Source organism: Pelecanus crispus, chromosome 5, assembly GCF_030463565.1.
Source record: "Pelecanus crispus isolate bPelCri1 chromosome 5, bPelCri1.pri, whole genome shotgun sequence".
Classification (NCBI taxonomy): Eukaryota; Metazoa; Chordata; class Aves; order Pelecaniformes; family Pelecanidae; genus Pelecanus; species Pelecanus crispus.
The window spans coordinates 61316271-61341589 of NC_134647.1; the positions used below are offsets into that span (position 1 = coordinate 61316271).

The 25319-nt window shown below is 39.0% G+C and overlaps 1 protein-coding gene across 6 annotated transcripts; it reads right to left on the minus strand.

Annotated features, from left to right (window-relative positions):
- Positions 1 to 2011: 2011 nt before the first annotated feature.
- Positions 2012 to 23825, minus strand: SRSF11 (serine and arginine rich splicing factor 11). Of its 6 annotated transcripts, none has more exons than XM_075710105.1 (12): positions 23623 to 23825; positions 17143 to 17276; positions 13035 to 13144; positions 11500 to 11592; positions 9953 to 10002; positions 8330 to 8457; positions 7244 to 7325; positions 6456 to 6587; positions 5802 to 5891; positions 5076 to 5165; positions 4284 to 4422; positions 2012 to 4173 (listed from the first exon to the last, which is right to left on the minus strand). In XM_075710105.1, the coding sequence occupies exons 1-12, from the start codon at positions 23748 to 23750 to the stop codon at positions 3979 to 3981; spliced, it is 1371 nt and encodes a 456-aa protein (XP_075566220.1). In that variant the 5' UTR covers positions 23751 to 23825; the 3' UTR covers positions 2012 to 3978. The 6 variants fall into 6 exon arrangements, with proteins under 6 accessions (XP_075566220.1, XP_075566219.1, XP_075566218.1 ...); XM_075710104.1 differs by having other exon boundaries at positions 5076 to 5171; positions 23623 to 23824; XM_075710103.1 differs by having other exon boundaries at positions 2012 to 4176; positions 5076 to 5171; positions 23623 to 23824.
- Positions 23826 to 25319: the final 1494 nt, after the last annotated feature.

Sequence of the window (25319 nt, forward strand, 5' to 3'; positions counted from 1 at the left end):
AGTTTATCTCCTAAATTAAATAACAAGATGTGACAATTGGTTGTAACAGTAGTCTCTCAGAACTGTGGATGACTTGGAGAGTAAAACCTGGAACTTCTGAAGTTTCATTTTGCCTTGTAGAACGTTTTCTGGGCTTTTATGGTTTGGTTTGGGGTTTTCTGGGAGGTTGGTTTTTTGGTTTGGGTGGTGGTGGTTTGTTTTGTTGGGTTTTTTTTTGACTCAGAATCGCTTTTCTGCCCTCCTGCAAGCATCAAAAGTTGAGCTTGCAGAGCAGAGATCAGGACATCCCTCTATAGTTAAGGTCTTGCTAACTTTTGAACTCTTGTATTTATAAAGGGTAAGGAGAACTCATGTTTGGAGTTACAGAAAGTGCTTAAAACAGTACCAGTTAAAAACACACATTTCAGTAAACTCTGCACTTGTAGCCTTTATGTTGCCACAACACACCATTAAATCGTGTGGGTAGCCACAAGCCTGGCTTTTGCTATGATGAAGTACTTATTAATGAGTATGACAACACTTGTTAGGGACTTTCCAGCTTGATCACTGTGAAGGTATGACTGAGCAAGGTATTTTCTTTTGTATGTGGTTAAATCATCCATGTATGCTGGCCCAGCTGTTGACAGTGAATTCCCCAGCATCAACAGCAGGATCTACCTTTTTCCATCTGGATTGTGGTACTTTAGGCTCATTTAACATGTCATATATATTCATTCGAAATGAAATATTGCAGAATGAGCTGTATGCTGACATGGTACCTGAGAATTTGGAACAAAATCGCTACTGCCATTTTAGTTTCATTTTAGAGGAACAGCTGTCTCATTCCTCAAGATCAGCGAGAACGTGCTTTTGGCCACCTTGATGCTGGTGTACAAGTGGAACAGCTGGACTATTGGGGATCGGAGAGGAAGTTGAAATCTGACAATAGCAAATGTAAGGCTGATGCGTAAGCAAAAATTAATCCTATTTGATATTAAAATGTTTTGGGTTTTAAGAACTCTGGTAGTAGAAACAGCTACTAAAACATTCAATGCAGCATGGGCTTTAACAACTGCAACCCACAAAAGAGTATTAAGTCACCTGTGGTTCCTAGCTGGCATTTTCCAACACCTTTAGGTTTGGTCTGAAAATAGTTGCCTGTCTTTGGTAGCAGCCTGCCAACAGACAGTGGGAGAAAAGCAAGGAACCACTTTTCCTCACCCTTCAGTTACTCAATTACTATGTTTCAGCACATATTTTGTCTGTGACCCAGCCAACCAGTACTGAGTGCTGCCTCCACATCCAACCATTGCTGCCTGGTTCTCTGTATGATTTAAAGTAGAAAAACTCCTCCAAGTTACCACTGTCAGTTAAATCCACCTGTAAGAATGCCAGAGGCCAGGAGCAGCTGCTACCAAATCAGGATTAAACTACTTCAGTAATGCAGAGAGGCTTTACATGATGACTGGGAAAGCCTCACCTCAAGAGGCAGGTGTGCCTATGCTCCATAATAATTAGCAAACCAACTTCAAATTAGTACAATAAAGTTGTTCTCCTGGCTCTGTGCTCTAACTGTGTGACACAGGATACGTATACCTGGGAGAGGAAGCTCTCGTACAGGTTTGAGCAATGCAGGAGGAGGGCAGCGTCTTGTCTGTAACAGCTCTGGAGGGGAGCACTGTAACAGGTTACAGACTGTTCCCCAAAGCAGCTGTTTCACTTCCTGCAGCACAGCTCTACAGGCTCAGCCAACACCCACTCCTACCCTGAAAGTCAATAAACCAAAAATACTTAAGGTTATGTGCACAATTAGCAAACGTGGTCTAAAACCACACACGTTTCTCCCATTTGTATTTGGGCTTGGGCAGCCGGAGGTATGCAGTTAATACACAACACAGACTTGGTTTGTTAGTAAAATAAAGTAGAAACAAGATAATTTAATTGCATGTAGCCCTTGATCTACCATCTTGAGCTCAATACCCTGCTTGGTCCTTCATTACAGCATGTGAATGACTTCCACAACAACAAGGTCTAAGGATCCAGGAGGTTTACTTTATTACTATAAATCAGTTTATGTTCTTGTACTTCACATATAAATATCTTGATGACAACAAAAAAGGCACATCTATGAAGACATCATGCACCTTGTCTGTGTCTAGTTTTATTTTATTACAAGAACTATCACTCTCCGCTAGAAATAAAAACCTAGAACTGGTTGTATGACATATACCTCTCTGTATTGACAAAATACTCAAAACAGTCGGTAAAAATTTACATTTCTACAAATTCTAAAAATGACACTGCATATCTAAATGGCAAGTTCCACTTTGCCTGGGGCAAAAGGACAGTTTAAGAAGGTGGTTTGACTCATCAGATTCAAGAAGTTCAAGCACCACTTAGTTTCATTCCAAAACTTACTTAAACCAGTAAGTTTTTAGTTGACTTTAACAGCCTGCTTTATATGCACAAAGCACTCACTGCTTCCTGTTTCTGCTATTCTTCCATTACCATCCTGAAGAGGTGAATGTTCATATTTCAATGAAAATACAAAAAATTTTTACAAATACGTATTTCCTTTTAAAAGTACTTGTCCCATAATACCTCTAGATTCCCATTTAAGCCCACTCCCTTCATTCCCCCCAAAAGTAAAATAATTCTTTCTTTAGTGTAACATACTTAACTAGAGCTAAAATGGCAGGCTTATCAGCATTGTCACTGCACTTACAGTTCTTGAAGAGATGAAGTTGTTATGGTCTTTTTAAAATAGGCAGATGAAGAAAAACATATACTCTAAATGAATGAGGTAAAGTTTCATACATTCAGTGGTGTAAATAAATACCAGCAGAGTTTTATAGGAACATGAGTATAAGTTTAAGGGTTTTATTATCAAAGTTTTGTAAAACAATTTCAGAAACTGTACATCAACATGGCACAGACTGTAGCCTACTTTTGTCTTTTTACCTGCACAAAAGTAAAAGCTCTTGAACTTCTGTAACTAAGAAAACAGCTTGTCTAACTACTTTGCATATAACATGGAATCACTGTGTGCATAAGATTACTACTGCAGTGACAGTAAACACAAATTTATTAGTTTATACAACTTGAGATCAAGTAAAAAGTACATTATCAAGTAGACTTGCTTTTAAAAGCATACGAAGGTCAATTTTAAAATGCACTACCTTTTTGCAATGTGTTTAGATCCGTAACAAATAAAATTACCTGGATTATGAAAACTGCACAAATCAACCTTTAATCACTGGGCACCGATCAGAGATTTTCACTTCCCAAGGCTCAAGAAGGAAAGTTAAGAACCATTACAAGTCACCTGAGATGGATTTGAACTGACAGATTAAAAAAAGCCCTCAAAAAGGTTAGTGCATTTTAACTTTGTCAAAGCCAAACAAAACCCACCGGGAAAAAAACAAAACAAAACAAAAAACAACCCCAGCCACATGGCTTAAAAAAAAAACAACCCAAAAACTATCTATATCAGAATGCTTCTTTTCAGATGTACTGTCAATTTTTTTTTGTGTAGTCACACTTAAGACCCTTAAGTAGATCCACCATATGTTGTAGGACTTTAGAACATTTAGGATGTTTCTGCCACAATCAACATGCAGTCAGTGCATTCCCTATACTGCTCTATTACTGCAATGAATCAAATTCTAGAAACACTATCATAAGTGAGCTGATTTACTAAAGGAGATCATACAACAAACAGTCCATGCCTGCTGTAGATGCATGCAGCTTTTTACTGTTGCTTGAAGCATCACCAAGTTAGTAAAAATTGCTTGGCTATGCAATCCCTTTTGGCCGTTAACAAGAATGGTTACCTTTCTATAAAGCTTTTGATGTGAGTTAGTATCAGGAGACTTACAAACCAGGTATAGCTTAGAGCTGTATACATCTAGATTTAGGATTAACAAGTACAGCATAAAAGAATCACACAGGAATGACACTGATGCACGTCTGCAGCTGTGTTCACTGCAAAGGCAAAATTCAGTCACTCATATCCATGTCCTCTTCGTGATGATCATCCCCATTTACTTTGGATTCCCTTGCTGAATCTCCACTTCCTTTATCAGCGGCAGACTCCTTTACTTTAGGGGAGGAAGAATCTGCCATTTTCTTTTCTTCCTTTTTCTCCTTCTCGCTGTCATATCCTTGTTCTTCTTCATCATAATCCCTTGTGACCTGCTTTGCCGAGATAAAAAAAAAAGGTAAAACTTGCTTTCAAAGCCCCTGTTGGTTTAAGGTTAATACTACAGTACAGGCAGTGAAGTTAAACAGGTTTTTAAACATACTTTCACATCTTTATCACTCTCGGATTTTCGTTCTCGATCCTTCTCTTTGTCTTTGCTTTTTTTTTTCTTGCTTGTTGACCGCTCCCTCTCATCTCTGCTTCTCTCCTTGTCTTTATCCTTCTTTTTTTCCTTTTTATGTCTACAATGATAAAGCATGTAGAAGAATGAAAACCACAATCACACCATTCCATAACTAGAACACAGACCATGTCCAGACTGTTACCCATAGTTCATTACAAATATAAAGGGAGAAATAACAGAAAATAACCAAACGTCCCAATTTCTTGGCTCTGGATGAAACACAACCACTACAAAGTGAAGTCTAAGAAACGCCATGTTAAGAATAGCAACACTATAGCGTTTTATGAAGGAGCACCTCAAGTTCCCTGTTTAGGGAGAGAGAAGCACAAGATGCCCATGCCCACCCAAAAGTCAGTTGACTGCTATTGTACAGAGCCAAATGGGCCAGGAACTCTGGGTATCTCCTACTCCTCACCCCTGGAATACCTCACATTTGGAGTTCTTGGGCACTAACAGAGAAGCCCTATGCTTGAAGCCGATTAAATTGTGGTATTTTATTATTAAATATGTGGTATTATTAAATTAAGTGGTAGCAGGCAGCAGAGATCCACTCACTCTCTCAAGAAGTCAACCTATGGGCTAGGCATAAGGAACAAGCCAAACACACATCATCTTCAAAGTAACCCCACTGTGATCTTTGCTATAGTTCACATCTTGGGAATTTTCCACCCATACACCATTGTTTTTTTTTTAGCCAAGAGGCTTACTGACCTTCTTGGAGATGGGGACCGGGACATTTTCCTTTTAGGAGACCTGGGTTTTTTAGGTGACCGTGTTCCACTCCTGCTTCTTCTACGTCGTCTTTCTCTGCAGGAAAGAGAGATCAAAGCTTTTTTGGTTTTTTTTAAAGCTACAAATACATCTCTGACTCCCAAACCACCACTGCTCAGAAGGTAGTAAATACATATAACTCAAAACGGATATTTACTATTAGCGGTACTGCAAAGCCCACAGTTACTGATCAGCAGAGTAAGTTGTTTCCTGTTCTACCTCCACCTTCATGAACAAACTGCTAGCTCAGGCTGTATTAGGGATACTGACTCTTTTTGCAAATAGAAACAGAACAGTTTTTTCTTGTTAATACTGCAAGTTAATTTTGGAAGATTTTTAAAAAAGAATGGCATGCATTTTGCATGTATTTATTCCATAAATCAGGAAAGAGTTTAACAGTGACCTCAAAAGCATCATACTCTGTTTTATATAGAGCAAGCAGAAACTATTCTAAGCCCAAACAGTATCTCCAGAAAATTACAGTATCAGGGGAAAAAAAAAGGCATCTTGTAGACATAGGTAGAGAGAGTACATAGGCAGTTGCGCATATAGCCAATACATCCACAATAGAATCATCATCCTGTTACATACAAGAACGTTCTTTCTATTGAAGTGGATAAAGCATGCTGGAAATAGAGACCAAGAAAAATGTTCATGTTACTGTACCTGCTTGTGCTTCTTGATCGTCTAGTTGTGCTGTAGCTTTTGGGGGGAGTTTTAGAACGTTTCTTTTCTTTCTCTTCCTTCTTTTTATCCCTTTCAGCAAAATACAGATTTTAAGTTTAGTTTAAGTCATTTTCAAACTACTCAAGTAGCATTCACTACTTTTGCTATGTAGGAAAATAAATGAAGACATAACAAATACACTGGATAGCGTACAGTGTTTAGTATTTCTGGGGACAGTCACATTATATTAACAGAAACAAAGATTACAATTATCTACAGCAAAATAAAAGAACAGCTCTTTTCTAGCTTCTGTGTGCAAACAGCACAAAATCTGCAAGTCTAGATGCTCACATTTCCTGCTTTCCAAAGACAGCTGCTGAGCGATTCAGCCAATGCCTGCTGCATCTGTTGACTCTTAGGAAGTTACATCTTTTTATGTAACTAACTGTGCACATGTACAGGGCAAGTGTAATATAATTCTATAGATGTTACAAGAGACTGACTTTAAAAAGAGCCACTAGTTCATTTTGCTCTAGTTTTTTTGTTTGTTTGTGGGTTTTGAGTTGGTTTTTTTTTTTTTTTTTTTTTAAATTAAGTACCAAAATTTAATAATTTAATTTCTAGCAAATAGAATAGATTTACTGAAGCGATTACCTGGTTTTGGATGTGCTCCTAGACCTTCTGCTTCTCTCTCTGGAATGAGATCTTCTTCGCCTTGGACTTTTAGATCGCCTCCTGCTTCTTGATTTTGAATGGGACCTTCTCCTTGATCTGCTTCTTGACCGTCTACCAGTAACACAGTGTGTACATCGCAGTTAAATATATGAAATTTTTATATATTATTCAGAATCCATCTGCTCAGTGCTAACAGAATTGTAATGCCTTCTCTCCATCGTGGTCCCTCCTGGGGCACAATTGCTCAGAGAAGGCTTCTAGTACTTTGTTTTCAGACAAATTGTAATTACTACATGAGCACACTAGAAAGAGACTGAAGAAAGTACAGAGGTTTACGGACTACTGTAAAATGGAGAGCCTACAATGGCTTAGGTGTTCATAGTAGTGATGTCTGTGTAGAACCAAGGCTCTGTGCTAAGGTGTTTCTTATCTGATACTACAAACAATTTACTGTTAAACAAAATCAGAGTCCAAACACTGCTATGACTAGGTGTCCTGAAGTTCCTTCTGCAGTAGTGTAAGGTATTTTTGAGGTATTTTTTGCTATCATCTCTCTCCCACCCTTTCTACAAAAAGAGGTAGGCCTCCATCTCACACTACAGTCTAGCGAAATCACAGCCTCAGCTTTCATCAGACCATTTGAATTCTTCCATCTGTCAGTCTCCACGAGTGAAAAGTCACTTCCCAGAAGTATTTTTGAAGGAATTGTTTCAGCTATGTGTTGTTTTGGTTTTTGTTTTCTTTTTTAAAGCAAATAAGCTAACTACCTGTGTCTAGATGAAGAAGGTGTCCTCCTCCTCCTTGAGCGTGACCTTGACCTTGAATGCCTTCGTTTTTCATCTTTTTTGTCTGGATTTAAAAAGGAAAAGCATAGTAAAAACCCTGATGTTATTTTAGTATTCAAAAAGGTTTTATAAAGGAAAGGAAGTTGAGCTTCACACTATAGATATAAGTACGATAAAGAAAACCTAAGGAATACTTTGACATTTGAAATTAAGGCTTATCTATCCTTTTCCTCAAAAGATGACACAAAGAATGAACACATGACAAAGACATGTATGTGACATAAAACCAACATAAGGTTTTATGCAAAACTGAAGAAGTCAAAATTCAAAAAAATGTTTCATTTAAGTCAGTTAAAAGATGATAACTGCAGGGCAATGGAAAACATCTTGTTAAAAACTCAGAATCCCTGCCACTTTGTGAAGGGCTAAAGAACCTCTCGAATTATTGTTTTGAATTTCCCACAAAAAGCCTCAAGCAAAACAATCAGCACATTTTTCTGGTATAATAAAAGAACAGGAGCTCTATTCTTTCCTGAAAATGATCAGGAGGCTGCAAAACGGTATTTTCAGTGTTCCAAGTTACTGCTTCTCAGATTTGGTGGGTCTGACATTTGTGGATGAACTGCTGCATCTTGTTCTAAAATAAAATCTACTGAAATAAGCTACAAAAAAAAGAATTATTTATAAACTTCCACAGATTAGGAAATAAAAGAAAGGAAATCATCCCCAAGACATCACTAGGATGTCAAGTGGTTAAGCCACTTGCTGTTTCCAATGAAATCTCAGAGATGGCAGTACGAACTTCAATCAGGGGAAGCTCAAACATTTTGCAATCTTCAAATCAAGTGAATTTTAGGAAAAACAAGAGATTATTAACTCCCTGCATCATTCTGCAGCACACTTGCAGCATTCACACTGTATGACAATTAAAAACATGTCAACTATAAATTAAGTCACTATAGAACTTGAAAGCATTATGCCAATATTTTGCAGACCGTTAGTTTTTATCATATACTACATCAAAACTCCATCTTGAATTGAATACGGTATTCTACGATTTAAAATTACCTGGCTCTATAGCAGCAGAAATTAATGACTGTGCTTCTCGTACTCTTTTCATAGCTTCTTCTATTTCTTTACTGGAGGTATCTGATTTCAGACTTGGTGAAACAAGACCTGCAGCTACATGGTTCAACCTGGTAAACAAAATTTTAGAAATTCAGTATTGATGAATCCAAGAAATACATGCCTCCATTGTCAGTTTGCAGCCTATTCAAAGTGACTGATCTGAGTGAATCAGAATCTGCCTGCGTTTTGTCACCATTCAGACAACAGAGTAGTAAGTCTAAGATTGTGCTGAAAACACTAGCACATATGGCTTAGAATTCCAGTAAGCTTTAAATAGCAGGAAAGTTTGTATTGTCTTGCACAGGTATGTTTCTAATGACACTTTTCAGAACATTTTTGTACAACACAATTTCAATTCTCATCACCTAGAAGAGCAACTCCACAGAAAACAGTATATTACACAGTAGAAAGTCAGTTTCCATTTTTATAAGCCACACTGAGAAGCTTACAGTGATGAAATTTAAAGTTCAGAAGATGTGTTCTACAAGGTGGCTTTGAAGCCAACCAGGTATACCCAATATACCTGACTGATATTTATCTAATCCATTATCTTGGGTAACTACTTTGTTCAATCACTTATGCACTCCCTGCTTACAGAAATGTCAATTTAAAATAGAGAATAATATGCCAGAACAGTACTAAAACCAAAGACAGATCACATACATAGCTTTATCCCCTGGTATAGATTAGATGGCTCTGACAATTTAAAAACAGTGGAACAGCCAAACAGAGATAGAAGTCAATTTAGCTAATATAGCAGCAGGGCAAGCACATATTGATATGCTTTCCCAAAGCTGAGAGTTGGAAGAATTCTCTCCAAAGCTTCTTGCAATTTGCAGTACAAGGGCTTTCTGAGGCAGATGTGGTTTCTTTGCATTTAGTACACTTTTCTTCTACTAATTTGTCTAACAGCTTTTTTTCCATGGCATGTGCTTTCATCATCCTATTGCAATGTTATCAGTAGCTTAACGGCACACATACATTAAGTGCTACAATCCTTCCCTACTTGCTGTCCCCATGTCATACTATTTTGAACAAAACTATTCTTTTTCTGAATACTGAAATAAAAATTAGTAAATACCTGTGCTTACTGTTATTTGCACCCTTTGTCTACCAAGTAGTAAGACAAGCTGTCTTTTGTTATCTTCTGACAGCTGTAACATACATAGACTCTTTTATTATTGCGTTTTACAACAGTTGCTAGTCTCGGCTCATTCTCAACCATAGCCCTTTCATTTCAACCTTGCAGGATGTAAGGTGCTAGCTGCACCTTTACATTATGGACACAGAAGTGACAAAAATGACAAACGAAAAGATGAATTTCTGTCTCTAGCAAAATGAAATCCCAGAGATTAATTGGTGTTATTTCGTAGATGCAGGGTTGAATAATCTTCATCTCCTCCCTCTACCACAGAAAATAGAGTCTGCACAAGATCCCCAAGACACTAGTTTTCTCCGACCTTAATTAGATCCAGCAGGACAAAGATTGGATACTGAATCACAGCAGATATTCCCAAGATCAAGTGTATTGCAATACAAATATTTGTGAACACTGATGCTTACTTTGGATCCACTGTGCTCATAAGCTTTAGTAGTTGATCTGCTGCAAGAGACTGTGAGAAGAAGTAGTTAAAATCATGTTGGAAGATGCATATGCTTAAGAAGATTATCTTTTTTGAATGTACCCTCAGCAGTGGCTAAAGCTAAAAGTCTCTACAGATAAAAAAAACAAAACAAAACACACCCCAAACAAGTTACAGACAAAAAGGCATGTTGTTCTGTTTTAAAACTTGTGGATGCTGGCGAGTGTGCGACCATCACATTTCAGTGGTGCTTTGGTACTTTTTTTTCCACAGCAGCCAAACATAGGCCCTTTCCCTGGACAGAATCGAAGTACTTCAAAATAAAAATACACTTCTGGTATTTACAACTTATTTCTCCGTTACTTCAAGAGTATAGAGACCTCTTCAGAGAACTAAGTTGCCTGTCCATGGGAAGTCCTCAATGTCAATTTATGAACAATAAGCAAAAGCTTCTTTACTCTAAAAATTCCACGAAAAAATATATTTTACAGCTCTTAGGAAAATCCAGATACTGTTACAATCGGTCACTTCCTGTACCAGTGGTGTATTAACAACAAAATGTTTAGTCCCCGCTAATTTTCTTTATACAGAGGCAGCCATGTGCTGAACCCAAACAGTTTGTTACAATCAGATGGCTTAACGGACAAAGGAAACAATCCTTCACCATACCAAATTTGTAGTTTTCTAGTATGTATTTAGAATGTTTTTTTTTTTTGATTCATTATTTCATTATCACCATTATATGCTTGTTAATACCCGTGGCATGCATAAAGAGAATGCTAAATGATGGATTCCTTAGCAATGCATTAAATTATTACTACTTCTTGTACCTGTAAAACGTGTTCTCTGTACAGTATTTGGTTCTTATATCTTAAATATTAACTCAGTATTCTACTCACTATTACTTAGGACTTAAAGTCTTTTTTTTTAAATTCAGTTTTAAAAAGACTACAGTCAACCAACGTCTCCTTAGTATTTTTTACACCTACAAAACTAAAAAGTCAAACAATTTTTTTTTTACTGTAAGTACAAGACAGGTTCATAGCTTGATAATGACACATACTTGAAATACTTCATTACTAGTGCCAAATTAGTTCTGGGGTGCTTCCGGCATTTAATTTGATACTCCTACAGGTACTATTTATTCCAAACAGGTGCTCAGAAAAAGCAATCACTGGATTTTTCAAACAGTGGGTGTTAAACTGATATAAATGAAAATTACTTTTAAAACAGAAAAGAGGGTAGCAAAAGAAAAGTGTTTGTATATAAACCTGCTATGCCAAGAAACAAAGACTGCCTTCTATAACAATTCTAAATTTAAAGAACCAGCAGCCTGTGCAGACTACATTAAGCCAAGCCTTTAATAAAAAGTAATATTTTGTAACACTTCTTCAAACTTAAGTATAGTATTTCCAGATCTTCAGCTTGTTATTTAATATACCAGTGAACACTAAGAGCATCACATATGCTAGTCAAACTACATATGTACTAGGAACAATAAAGAAAATTTTAGAACGTGTGACATACCTGAGAGTTTAAGTTTGCTCCAGGAAGCCCAAGAGCAGCTAGGGCAGGATCAAGAGCAGGAGCTCCTAAAGCAGCTAAAGGAACAGCACCAATCTGTAACAAAGACAGCAATTAGACAAAGCCATATTCAATTGATAAAAAGCTCTTAGATAAAGATTCCCAAGCATTAGACATGTGGAAACTTGAACTGGGTTTTACACTTCTAGCTACAGGAAACGTTATACTAAGGTCAGTGAGACTATTTCAGTTTTCCTTATTCAGGTATTCCAAAGCTTACTATATATATATAAAAAAAAAATTCCTATAAGTATTCTAAAACGAAATTCTGTTTCCTACGCATCCCAACAGGGGGATGGGGGCGGGGTTGGGGGGAAGTAAAAAGTAAAGCATTCCACTACATTCAATGAATAGTTTAAAATTATATTCTTCTCCAGTGTTAGAATGAAAATTCATTATGAGTTTCTGAGCCAACTACCACATACCTAAATCAATTTAGGATTGATATTAACATGTTTTATGTTAAAAGACAATATAATATTATTACATCTCTAATTTGGTTAAAACTGACAAATGGATTGAAAAACTACTAGAAGAATGTGTCGGATGAAGGCACAGCTCTGAATTCCTTATATTAACCTAGAAGACTCATAAAAGAACCTCATTTTTTGGCCAGATGTAAGATGATCAAAACATACACTGAAAAAACCCACACACTGTGCTAAAAACCACGTGATCTTATGTTAATCAAATGCTGTGCTGTTGCTACAAGGTCTTGCTCTCCCTTCCTTCTCACTGCCTCCTTTCTGACTGCTCTGGCACTTGAGACTCATTTGTCAACCAATTCAACCCACTGAGCCATCAGAGAACTTATTTTTGTGCTGTCTGCATCAAGCTAACACAACAGTTCACAAAAGGATCTGATGAGCTCCACAGCCAGCACAGAAGAGCAGCAAGAGCATGTAGTCAGGAGCAAGGGAGCAGAACCTTCCACTTTTTAACAATGAGTTTTTTTGTTAACTGATCTCTTGAAACTGTATAGGCTTCTCCCTGCAGTCTGAAAAGAAAAAGCCACATTCTCACATACTGATTTTGTGAACAAACTACAGCTCTAATTTGTTTTTACTGAGTTAGATGCCCAACTCCCAGAAACAGTCAAAAGAAGCTACATAATAAGCTTTCAAGATGTGTTTGAAAAAAATGACCATCCACTACAATTTTCCATAAAATGGATGTGTTAAATTCTACCATTAAGTGGATTGGGAGTAGGCTGGGATTCAGAGTGACAGAACTAAAACTAAGGTCTGAGATACCAGAAGCATCATATTAAGGAAATACAAGTATCCCATCTAGCAACTTATCACCGTTTTGCCACAATTCATATTAGATAGCTGTAACAATCCATCAAGGTATACAAACTAAAACACTCATTAGCGTACCAGCCTATTTGTCCTGAAAAAAACAACAGAAAGTGAGTTAGAACCTAACAGAATACATCTAATCGCCTCGCTTGACTTCAGTCTGACTGGAAAGCCTACCTGAGAAAGTGGGTTGGGAGTAGGCAGGAGTCCACCTCCAGGCAGCAGACCTGCCACAGCATTAGCTGGTGCCAAGAGAGACAAAGCCTTAGTCTCATCAGGAATAACTCCTGCAGAGAAATAGCCTTGCATTAGAATGCATTCCATTTCAAAGGCAGAAAATACACAAATACACCCAGAAAATGTCTCCCTGATACACCACCTGAGTTTGTTGAAAGTACTTATGTTGGCTAAAATACAAAGCTTGATGTCTATTAATATTTATCATTAATTTTTTTGTCAGAATGAAACTTCAACGTGTGAAAATTTGACTGTTCCTTTTTCTCTACAAATGGTTAAGTTTCTAGAGCAAAAAAATAGCACAATACACACTACTTTTTTGTTAACACTGCCAAGATTTCATCACCTGTACTCGATTTTTAAGTCATGAACCAAACGTAAGCAAGCACAGTCGGTTCTCCAGGGGTGTGCTCTCAACTTTCAAAAGCTGTTTTATGAACAACGACTCGTGTCGGCTGCTTCACTATAAAGCACACAGAAAAATCAAGATACACAAGACAAAAAAAGTTTGATTTAGGGGTTAATAATATGGTACAGTTCACTATGTTTTCTTTTACACCTACCATACAAATTTTGTAATACTTAAGAGAAGGTATGGAAATATTTTTTTGTTGAATCAAGCGTAGGGCTTTTGCTGACTTGTCAAATAAAAATGAAAGTCTCTGCAGATCTTCAAATACACGCTGTGTATGTGTGTCTATGGGTGGATGGGTGCATACATACAGTATATTGCGGCACATTCCTTACCTGTGCAGTAAAATGCATTTGTTCCATTATGTGCCATGCTTATTGTACCAACAATGCTGCTACATACTGCCATTTCAGAAGAAACTTCTGGCCCAAAATCTTGCAGCCAACTAAGACAAGTGTCTTATTTTACTGCCTGCTCTGCACATATAATTTTAAGGGTCCTACCATGAAACAAGTAATTATGTAGGTATTTTTATTCTATCCAACAGCAAAAGCCCTATACAGATGGATTAATTTGTTAATGTGCCCAAGCCCCCAAAATGAGAGTTCAATAAAACAATTTTACTATATATTTGCAAATACCAGTAGTGTTTCTGTAATACATATTAAGAAACTGCATCTCATCATAAAACATACAATATGTACAGGGCACTTAAGAGAAACTGGATAAGCTGCAGAAGAAAACTGTTGGGTGGTATTTTCAGCAGGGCCTGGTATATAGTTCAGGCTGAACCAGGGAAAAGAACTGTAAAACACAACAACAAAAAAGAAAAACCACTGTTAAATAAAGGTAATGGTTCCTTCCACCTATACTGAGAAGTGCCGATAATATAAACAAATGTATAATACACAGCACTGTTATCTTGCTTGTGTCATTGAGCTGTCATCAATTTAGATACCAAAAGTTATGGAGGGAGAGGGGGGGAAAAAGGTCATTTAGATAAAGGGCATTAATGCATAAATATATTAACATACCTACAGAGAGATTATGGGGTAATTTTGCATGCAAAATTATGTCTCAGAGGATATTTATAAATTATAGCTAAACATTTCAAATTAGCGCAACTACAACATTTCTGGCATCTAAATACAAATCCTCAGACTTATCTTGAGACACCTCATAGAAGATCTGCATCCATTAAAAAAATCATGCATCTGATCCTCTAATTGTTTTTTAAAAAAGTATTTAGAAATAAATAAACTACAATTTAAAAAAAGCAATGAGGCCCCTCACCAGTTAATTTTCATGCTTCAAGAGTTTTTTTTACTGCTGCTTTGTTAGAACCATGAAATACTGCATGAATGTGTAGAAATGAAAGAAAAAGAAACAGACAAAAGAAACAAACATTAACCAAAGAACCTAAATACCCCCCCAGCCATCTTTAACCTTAGAGTTCCTTCCAAATCTAGGAATATCACAGTGAAAATTACAAATACTAAACCTTACCGTAGACTTTGTGTATAGTTCTATAACACAAAGCAACAGCCAACACCAAAATGTCTGTGTATGCTAAGACTGGAGTGCGCTTGTGATATAGGGGATAATTATTCCACTAAACAGATAATAAACATTTACTTTAGTGACAGGCAATATTAATACAATATTATCACAATAGAAAATAAAAGATAAAAGGGCCCAGTTCAGCACAGTAGTTAAGCATATGCCTTGCTTTAAGCACATGAGCAATTTCACTATGTTTTTAAGAATCTTGCTGTATCGTGCTTAAATAGCTTGTTGAATTGGGACCCTGGCAGTATGCATTTGCAGGGAAAACTATACTCCAGTACAGGGACAAAAGCATATGATTACAAAACCAGGGGGCATAACTTTATTGGCTGAACATATCTCTTGTGATATGCCACATCATTATGCCAAAAACATCAACATTCTGAACTGCTAGAACACCACAAGAAACAGCCCATGAGGAACTCCTTTATTTAAACAGGCCCATTAATATATTCTACTTTATTAATTTTATTTTCTGTACACAATCTGAACCAAAACTACTGGGCAGATTTCTCTATGTGCCAGATTTATCCACCATCAAGCACAATGGACAAAGTCAGACTGACAAAGAGAAAAATGTTTTTATCCTTATTGGAGAAGTTAAACACTAACATTCTTCACCATGGGCCTTGGAGAATATTTCAGTACTAACTTAGATGGACTGCTGCTATACCATGCTTTAATACAAAGACGAGTACGAGATCCCTTTCAACTATGCTATTATACCTAGACTAGTGAAAGCAGAAGCAGTAACTCAAAGGCAATTTCAGAATGTGTTCTGTACTCTCAAAAAGCAGCACACCTCAATCAAGGTCATGCTGCAGATTCCTACATTCCAGAAATTAAGTTTTCATATCTTTTAAGTTTAAGGAATACAAAGATAAGACAGCTCCCCAGGCCTCAAAGACAGCCTACAGCATTACAATGTCTTGATTATAGGTCTGAACCCAGGCCATGTACCAATTTATTACTGTAGTAGGACTTAATCTGCAGAGATTTTATTTAATTCAAGTGATCTGGGAAAATCCATTATTTCAGAAGTAAATCAAGAAACAGTACAATGGAAATCAATTACTTCTAAAGCAAGTCTAGAAGAGTTTAATAAGACTTCTGTAAGAAGAGGTGTCTTCTCAGCACTTTGTTTCTAAGGTAAGTTCCAAAAACCCTGCTCATTGCCTTTCAAATTACTGTAACACCCTAAAATGTAAAAATAAAAAGAAGAAGAGAAAATGTAGTTAACAAGTGGTTACACCAGGAAAACACTTGGGGACTTGAGTGCTTGCTGGCCTTTAGTTAATGTCTAGAATCCCCTGTAGCTGCAGAGGACCCACTGTTTTTCAGTCATCTGGAAGGGCTTTGCATTTGCCTTCTCCACTACAAAAATCACACACACAAATAACAGAGAGAAGAGTTTATTATTTAGTGAAATTCTATAAAATATATCAAGGATGAACAAGAAAACTTGGAATAAAAAACTAGTACCAGTGCCCATTTGGCACCTCTTGGAAGATCTCACTTTCAAATTAAACCGTAATTATTCAAACCCTTGGTATACTGGACTTCACAATCAGAGTGAGTGCCTTTTCAGGGAAGTTCTCAACTAAATGCAGTGGCAACATATCTCAAAGAAATGTTAATCTACTCTCCCATGCACTATCAGGGAGGGAGAAACCATTCTCATGAAGAGATTTACGCCTATATGAAAGTCTCAAACACTTAATTATTAAGGCAAAATTTCCTTAAAATGTTGACCTGTTTGCATAAGTCTGTTAGGAAAATGTCTCACTGAGACTGATAAAGAGCAAAATTTGCAAATAATTCTGCCTAAAACGTTCATATTCTAAACTTAAAGACACACAAAACCAGTAAGAGGTAAACTTTCCCCTTTCATTCAGTGTCACTAGATTAAAAAAAAAATTTTAATCCATGGGCCAATGGCAATATACCAAGGGTTTAAAAATGTTCATATCTTGTATGTTTGACATTTTACTAATCCTCATTTTTGTGTACTATACTGGAATAAAATGCCATCATATGGTGGCTTCATAGGCCATTAAACAATTCACAAACCTTCTGCATATGGTACGACTATCAACGCTCTGTCAACGAATACAGTGTTTGTCAGATGCTGGGCCACAACTGCCGAGTCAGGATCATGGAACTTTACAAAACAGACACGCGATGAAACAGGCAAAGGAGAATCACTGAAAAAGAAAGAAAGAAATTACTTAGATGGAAGCAAGTCTGACAGTATGAAACTTGTAACTTCTATTGTCTCCCACTTTCATCAAACTAGGAAGTCACAGAGCGCTATGGGGTACTTCTCTACGCAAGAACACAATTTCAGGTTTTGTATCAAACATCATTTTGCATGACCACAAATATGAAATTACACTGAATGAAGCCAATTAACTATAAAATTGCAAAAATAGTTTTATTGCCTCATTTGCAACTGGACATTAATTCTATTATGCACAATATATCTATGACCAGTCACCTAAATGCAAATTAGTTTTCATGACCTGTCTGTGAGAAGGGAAGGAGACAACGAAAAACTTTGCTCAAGAAAGATAAAAAGTTACCTACTATGTATACTGCATAAGTTAACAAACCCAGTAGTTTTACACTTTCTGCTTTAGGCCCCAAATTACTTACTAAGGTAAATTATGAAACAAAGAGGGTAATGATTAAAAGGCCACTATGATTTTACTTATCAAAACAACTTCATAAAACCTTCTAGACCAAACTCCACCATGTTTCTTCTCACACATACAGAACTGCCAAGTTCATTCTGAAGGGTTGTACACTGCTAAACATGTGTCTATCACTCAGCAGTAACAGAACTAAACACAAAGAAATTCAAGAAGCTCAGGTAAGCAACATCACAGTTGAAATCTCAGTAATGGGTGAAAAGTTGCTAAACAACCACTCAGTAAACACAGACCTATTTACAAGATAGATCTGTAGCTACTCCACAGCTCAAAATGAGCGTCTGTCAGCAGAGCTGTGTAAAAAATCCCAGACACGGAAAATCCAAAAGAGAATGCAGAAGTTTTGAGTCACTTGGAAAAAACAGAAATATCTACTTCCTACAATAGGAAAGAATTGTAGGCCATACACCTGTGCCCCCCTCCCTCTCCCTGACACAAAACAAAACCAAACCCCCCAAAACCAGAGGCAGAATCAACCCAGTAAAGGTCCAGAATGGGTTTCAAAAGTCCATATATCCTGAAAACAGTGCAGGATATTGGACGTATAAACTAAAAGACAGCAAGAAAAATTGTTATGCAGACACAAGTGTGCAGCAGATGAGTTAAAAGCTGCCTCCAGAAGGCACAGGGCAGGTACTGAAAGTAGTAGCAAGTCCCAAAACCTCAGTTTGTAAACAAGGCCAGGGTACATGTGCTGCTGTTCAGTTCTGCCCTCGAGTACCAGAGGTACAAATCAACCTAAAGAGGTAGCTCTGAAAAATATTCACTAGTTCTTCATGACAAAGATCTACTTTTACTAACTAGATTCCCAGGAACAGTTATAAGACTAGCTCTTCAAAATGCATCCCACTGCCAAAACAATTTCATCTGCGTTGAAGAATGTTGATCAAGTCCTTAAGCACTGAAGTGCAGCAAGAGTTGTCAGAATTCAGAAGAAAGGAGAATGACTTTGACATCAACAAGACATCCAGGATCTATTTTTGTTAGTGCAAATGCCAAAAACTATCTAACCTTCACCACCACTGAGCATAGGCTCAGTCTAACATGCAAGTTACACGAACTCAAGAACTGCCTTAAACGTCTATCAGATCACACTTTAATATACTTTATATTTAACCTGATGTTAAAAACTAGACTGGAGCCAGCGTATTGCAGCTTTTAAAATATTAAAATTAGAAACATCCACTTCATCCAACATCTTGCAGATTTAATAAATTGGAAAGTAACATTGTAGCGATAAATGGCATAAAGATAGAAAAATTTAAACTATTAGCTTTTCTGTATCTATGAATACACAGTAGCTTGCCAAAATGGTGCCTCTGCTTAATCCATTTGCATAAAAACATAAAAACCAAAGAAGCATTAGCAGCCAGTGTTTAACAAAATCACAGTAGTAAATTTTTAAAGAAAAGTAAATCAAGGAGTTATGGCATACCTGAATGGTATACTAATCCAGGTTCTAAAAAATTAAACCATTTATTACATAAATGCAGTACAATATTCTCAAACATTCTTAAAATGTCTGTGATAAGACGGAAACATGAAACAGAGTAGATACTGTTTATATACATGAGCACCACTACATACTAAACTGTACAGCTAGCTGAATCTACAAAACAACTGAAAATACGTAAGACTATGCTTATGCAGCCTGACATTTCATATAAATCAGTGTATTTCATTTTTATAAATGTAATTCCAGTCACTGTAAAATCCAAGCTGTGGCTGAGCAAAATTCACTAAGAACAGAATGTTCTCAACAGTTACCAAAAAAAGGCCATCATTACTCTAATTTACGAGCGATCGAAAGATTTAGTAATTCTCTCTCAGACATCGTGCCAATGAATGCTGAGACACATGACAATTTACCGTGGTTGGTGTCTGAACAATGTACCCATTCTGAAGTACAATAGATTCTGAAATACACCACATAAACAGGGAAATCCAACCTTCATATCATAAACTCTAACTACTCACTCCACCACAGTTCCCTCATATTGCAATCAACATCTTCAATATGAAATCTGATTTTTTTTCAGGGGTCTTTCTGCCACTTACATAAACATTATTACTGATGTAAAAATCAGGTTAGAATCAGGCTGGAGTGAATAGATTGTCCATGCAAGAGATGTTCTTCAACATTACCATGTTCATTGCATGGGAAGAAACAGAGTTTTTTAAAAAAAACCAAACAAACAAACAACAAAAAAAACCCCAAACCCTGAAAAAAGAACCAATGCGTGCGCTTCATTTTGAAACAGAAGCTGCCATCCTTTTCTCAGCAGACCAGTGGCAACTGCAAGTAATGCTGGTGTTCTGATAGAGTCCTTGTATAGCTGTCATCAGCAGTTATTAGAGACAGCAAAAGATCTTGCCAATTACTCTGCCATCCAACATACGAAATTATTATTAAGTATGTGCCTAATGTTATCAAATTTTAACTCTGTAGATTGTATTTTCCATCAGATGTGGGTTTTTTTCTTGGTAAAATTCTCTGTCCATAAATACTTGACTGGACCATTCCTATCTAAAGAGCAAGACCAGAGAACACATTGTTTTCTCTGTCAAACACCAGTGACATAAGACCTTTTATGTCCAAGTTTCAGAGCAGAAACTTAAGTTTTGACGGAAATGCAGCTTTCATATGCTAAACAGAATATGCTGAAATCAGCTTATATACATACACGTGTATACACATACACCTCTTAAAAAAAAAAAAAAGCAAGCAAGAAAAAAAAAAACAAACCCCACACTCTTGGAAATCCATTCCCTCCACCTTTCAGTTTTGCCTCCCATGGAGGATGAAGCTATATGGAATACAATAAAGACAAGAACCAGGCAATGGAGTTGGGGAAAAGCAGAAGGAGGGAAGAAAGGGTTTGAGGAGGAAAAATGGAAGAAGTCACAGAGATAGTTGTGGATTAAAGATGTAATACGAAGCTGAGGTATACATAAAATGTGTAATAGCTGATTAAATAAACTGGGATAAGGAGATGGATGAGGGGGGAGAAAGAGAAACGGAAATGTAGAGAAGCTCAGGAAGTTTTATCTGATCTGGAAGCCTGGGACAATAAACTTCTACAGGGGACAGCAGATTTGGTGACCAAAAGATCAAATAAGGAGGTAGAACAATGGAGATGAGACTGGTTACTCAGAAATACTATACGCAAGAAAGAATCCCAGTATAATCTGGGACATAAAGAGATTCAGATTATGGAGAGAATTTACAGATTATAATTTATACCCTGTACCCCCCAGAAAATGGATGAACAACATGGGCATGGAAAAGTCAGGACCTGAAGTTAAAAGGAGTAGAAACAGAAAAGACTTTAGAAGAAGCAGTTAAAAGAACCTGCCGCTATTAGAAAATACACCCCTCTTTGGTGTTAAATGAAATTGGAGACTCTAAAGCATCCAGAGATCAGATCCCTGAGCACCCCAGCGGAAACCTGCAGGGCATCTAGATGTGCCAGAGCCCTTGGCATCTCTGTATGGACAGCAACACAAAGGAAATGACACAAAACCTCCTTAAAATAGTAAGGTTAAAAATTAAACCCAGTCCAAAAAGTGCCTGGTCTAGTATCAACTACCCAACCTTTATATACAATTTTAAAAAATGCTGGTTTTCCACCTAGACATACATTCTAGCATGATGATATGTTCATTTCAACAGCTATTCAGTATTTTCTACGTATTCTGCACAAGGCCTATTTAGTTACACTACATTTCCTGTTCCTCACTAACTTCTTCAGTGGCTTTTCTATAGCTACAACTTTTTCATAAATACTAAGAAATCTTCACAATATCCCTACAAGATGAAGACCTATTATCCTCCTCTTTCATTTAAGGCTTTGAAATACAAAAGATGTTTAAGCCTAACGTTTTAAGTAATTTTTGGTCATCTAATTTGAGATATCTGGCACCTGGGTTACTGGAGTTATTTGCATCTTCTTGCCTTTTCCCCCTCGGCACATAGCCTCACCAGCACAGCTGTAAAGGTAGTCAACTCGGTATTTTTCTATACCAACCAAATGACCCAGCTGAAGTGACAAGAACACCAGTGCCAGAACAAAGAGGCAGAAGTCAGCAGTCAAATGCAGAAGCCCAGCCTTTTTGCAGAAACAAACTTACACCAGGATACAAGCCAGTAAGTTTGCCCTAAAGACCAGTATCTACTAGTATCAAACATTACAGAAACAAGGGCACAATAGAAATCCCCCTGAAGCCATCTCTTCTCTTCCCACAGCCCAGCTCTACAACATAGCCATCACAGACTTCTCTCCAGTACACAACCCCAAGACAGATCCAATGCTTGCACTGAGTAGGGTCTTATGGGGCCAGTATTTCACTACACATTTGCGCAAAGGAGACAAATTAAGAATGTATAGACAGTCTGGGGTATGATAAAAGGAGAGTTGCTGGGCTGGGCTTTGGATTTTTTGTAGAGCGCTTCATTGTGATACCACAAAAGTAATGTTTTAAGAGATTAGTTAAATATGTATCTAAAACCACAGAGTTTCGAAATAGAATTCACCTAAAACAACTTTCCTTAAAAACTGGACAAAATATTAAAATACAGAGCAGTACCTCAAATAACTGCACCTGTTTAAAGGTGAGTTACTTTGCTGGCTGCCAGGCATTAATGGTTCTGCCATTTAAGTATGGTTATCCCAGCTATTAACAATGTAACTTTCATGTCTGGAACTGTCCCTCAATTTCAGTTACACACACATTCCATTTCCTTCCATGCTTCAATTTCCAACACAAAATTGCCAAAATCCAACCCAAAGCAAGAAACTGAAAGAACACCAGAAATACTGTTGCACATATAACCAGCTAGCAGATAGGGGAATTGTCCTGGTTTTGTGCTAGCAGGGATGAAGACTGAATAGTGAAAAAAAGAATGCTTTGCGATAGGATATTTTTTTTCCCTAAAATAAAAAAAAATCCAAATAATCTTGGGTATTAAAAATAATTGACTGTGTTCTTGTTTTTCTCCAATCAAACAATCCTCATTCAGAAAAAAACTTTTTTACTTACATAATACATATGCAAAAGATCAACATATAATGACATTAGGTTCTGTAAAACAAATCAAATTGGCACGGTCAAAATCAATGTTATCACCTAACTAACATAATAAATGTGTATTATTTGTATATTAGTGATTACCTGCCCGTTTTGCACAGAATTCTTTGCAAGGAATGCATATTTACGTCAAAATCTTAGTTTTATGGCCAACTGCCCATAAACCGCCAACACTTCTGGAGATCTGCTAGACAGCAGAGGTTAGCTATACAGCCCTGGAACAAACAGCTCCTAGAGAAAAATGTGCATTTGACAGGAGGAATCCCGCGTGTAACTGCATGCCGTAAATTCCTGTCTCTTCCCCGCATACGTGCATAACGTAATTACGTGAATAATTACAACTCTAATAAGCACGTAAACTCTTACAGCAATCCTATCTGTGAAGAAAGGAGGCTGCAGAGGCACAGAAAGCAGCCCCTCCGACTCGTCTCCCTAAGATTCCCCCGCGCACGCCCACACGGTGCTGACCGACGTGGGCTAGCGCGGATCTCGCCGCCTCACGATCGAGCGAGCTCCTCAGCGAGTCAGCGCCGAGCCGGAGCCGGGGGCGGGGGCAGCCCGAGGCCTGGCAGCCTCGCCGCGGCGGGAGCCCGCTGCCGGCCGCCATGGAGGCAGGAGGCGGGCCGCTGGCCTGCGCTGGGGGAGGGGAGGGGAAGGCGGAGGCGGCGGCCGGGCCGCGGAGAGGCGGAGGAAAGGGCCCGCTCCCCGCGGGGGAGGGGAGGGGAGAGGAGAGGAGAGGGCCACCACTCACTCGGGGGGGAAGAGGCGCAGCTCCTCGATCTTTCCGAGGAAGCCGAAGAGCGTCCGCATCTGCTCGGAGCTGGCGCTGGGGGAGACGTTGGTGACCTGGATCACGTCGGTGCCGCTGCTTGAAGCCATTGCGCTGCCGTCCGCTCCGCTGCTACAAACACATCGGGGAGAGGAAGAGCGCGTTAGGCCCGAGCAGCTCCTCGCTGCGCCTCCTGCTGCCGCCGCCTCCGGCCCGGCCCAGCCGCCACCGCCTCCGCCGCCGCGCACAAACGGCCACCCGCCTCACCAGCCTGCCTGGGCCGCAGTATCCCACAATCCCCCGCCGCCGCCGCCCCCCCGCGCAGGCGCACGGCGCGCAGCGCGCGGCCCCACGCAGGCTCACAGCCCGCGGCCCGCGCCGAGCGGCGGCGCCTGCGCATGCGCGTGTCCCCGGCCTCTCCCGGGAACGCGCGGAGGCGGCGCGTGCGCAGCCAGGCCCCGGCGCCTCCCGCGAGGAGGGCGGGGGGGGCGGCCCCGCCTTCGCGCACGCGTGCGGCCCGCCCCGTGCGCGCGGGACGGGCCGCACATGCGCAGAGCGGTAGCGGGGTCGGCGGTTGGCTGAGGGCGGGAAGGCGTGAGGCGGCTGTGGGCGCCGCCGGGCGCGGCCTGCGTCTCGCCTCAGGGGCTGCGGGGCCGGGAGGACTCTGCTGCTGACAGAGAGCAGCGAGCCGAGCTGTCCTTTTTGCCGGTAGCACGAGAGCCCATCCAGGTGGCGGTTGGGGTTCCAGAGTACTTCGCCTCAGTCTTCAGAGGGGCGGATGGGCCTCGACCCCAGCTGGGCTGGTGCCTTGCTAATAGTGCCCCGCCCGAGGTGTTCCTGGTGGGCTTGGTACTGCTGCTTGCTCCTTCAGAGCTCTAAGCTTGAAATTGCCGCATTTTAGACAGGCTAGATCAATTGGTACATGAATTAATTGGATTTACGTAGATGTGAGTGGAATAGGTATTTTGTTGCCTGGGTTCACTGAGGTGAATATATTTTATGAGTGCTGTCTACATTTTCTGCTCTGTTGCTCCTGGCATCAGATTGTAAATATAGCAGTCGGTTATTTCCAAAGTCCATAAAAGCCATTTGTAAGTAACGAATATTAATCATTCCAGGAAGTTCAGCCCTACCCCCAGCCCTTCCCATCCATTGTCATGATTTCTGCCTGTTATGAACCAGCTTCGGCTTGCTTAACTCCTGCCCTTCCAAATACATCTTCCTCTTATGGAAACAAACATAAACCTAACTTGAAGACTTCATACAAGACTCTGGGATTTCCTGCACTGTTTTTTTTAATACTCAGTTGAAATACCTAGCATTTTTTTACAGAGTGGTGCCTGGTGACTCCCAAAGAGAGAGGAGACAGAAAAAAAGGGGAATTAAAGAACAGTGGTAAAAAACTCATGAGGCCAAAATCCTTAGTCAAGAGCTAGTGCCTGAGGTATGATGTGATTCACATGCTTATTTGCCTAAAGTGGTATTTTGGTCCTTAACTAATCAAGTTCAATGCCATTACTTGTAGAAGCTTTTTTCAAAAAGGGTCATGTTTGAAACACAAACCTGGTGTTTGAAAGTGTAGAGAGCTGCAGCTAAAAACTTCAATGACTAAGGGGGAAACGCGCCTTTTTCATAATTTACTTCTCACCAGGAACTGCTGGTAGGATCCGGCAGACTCC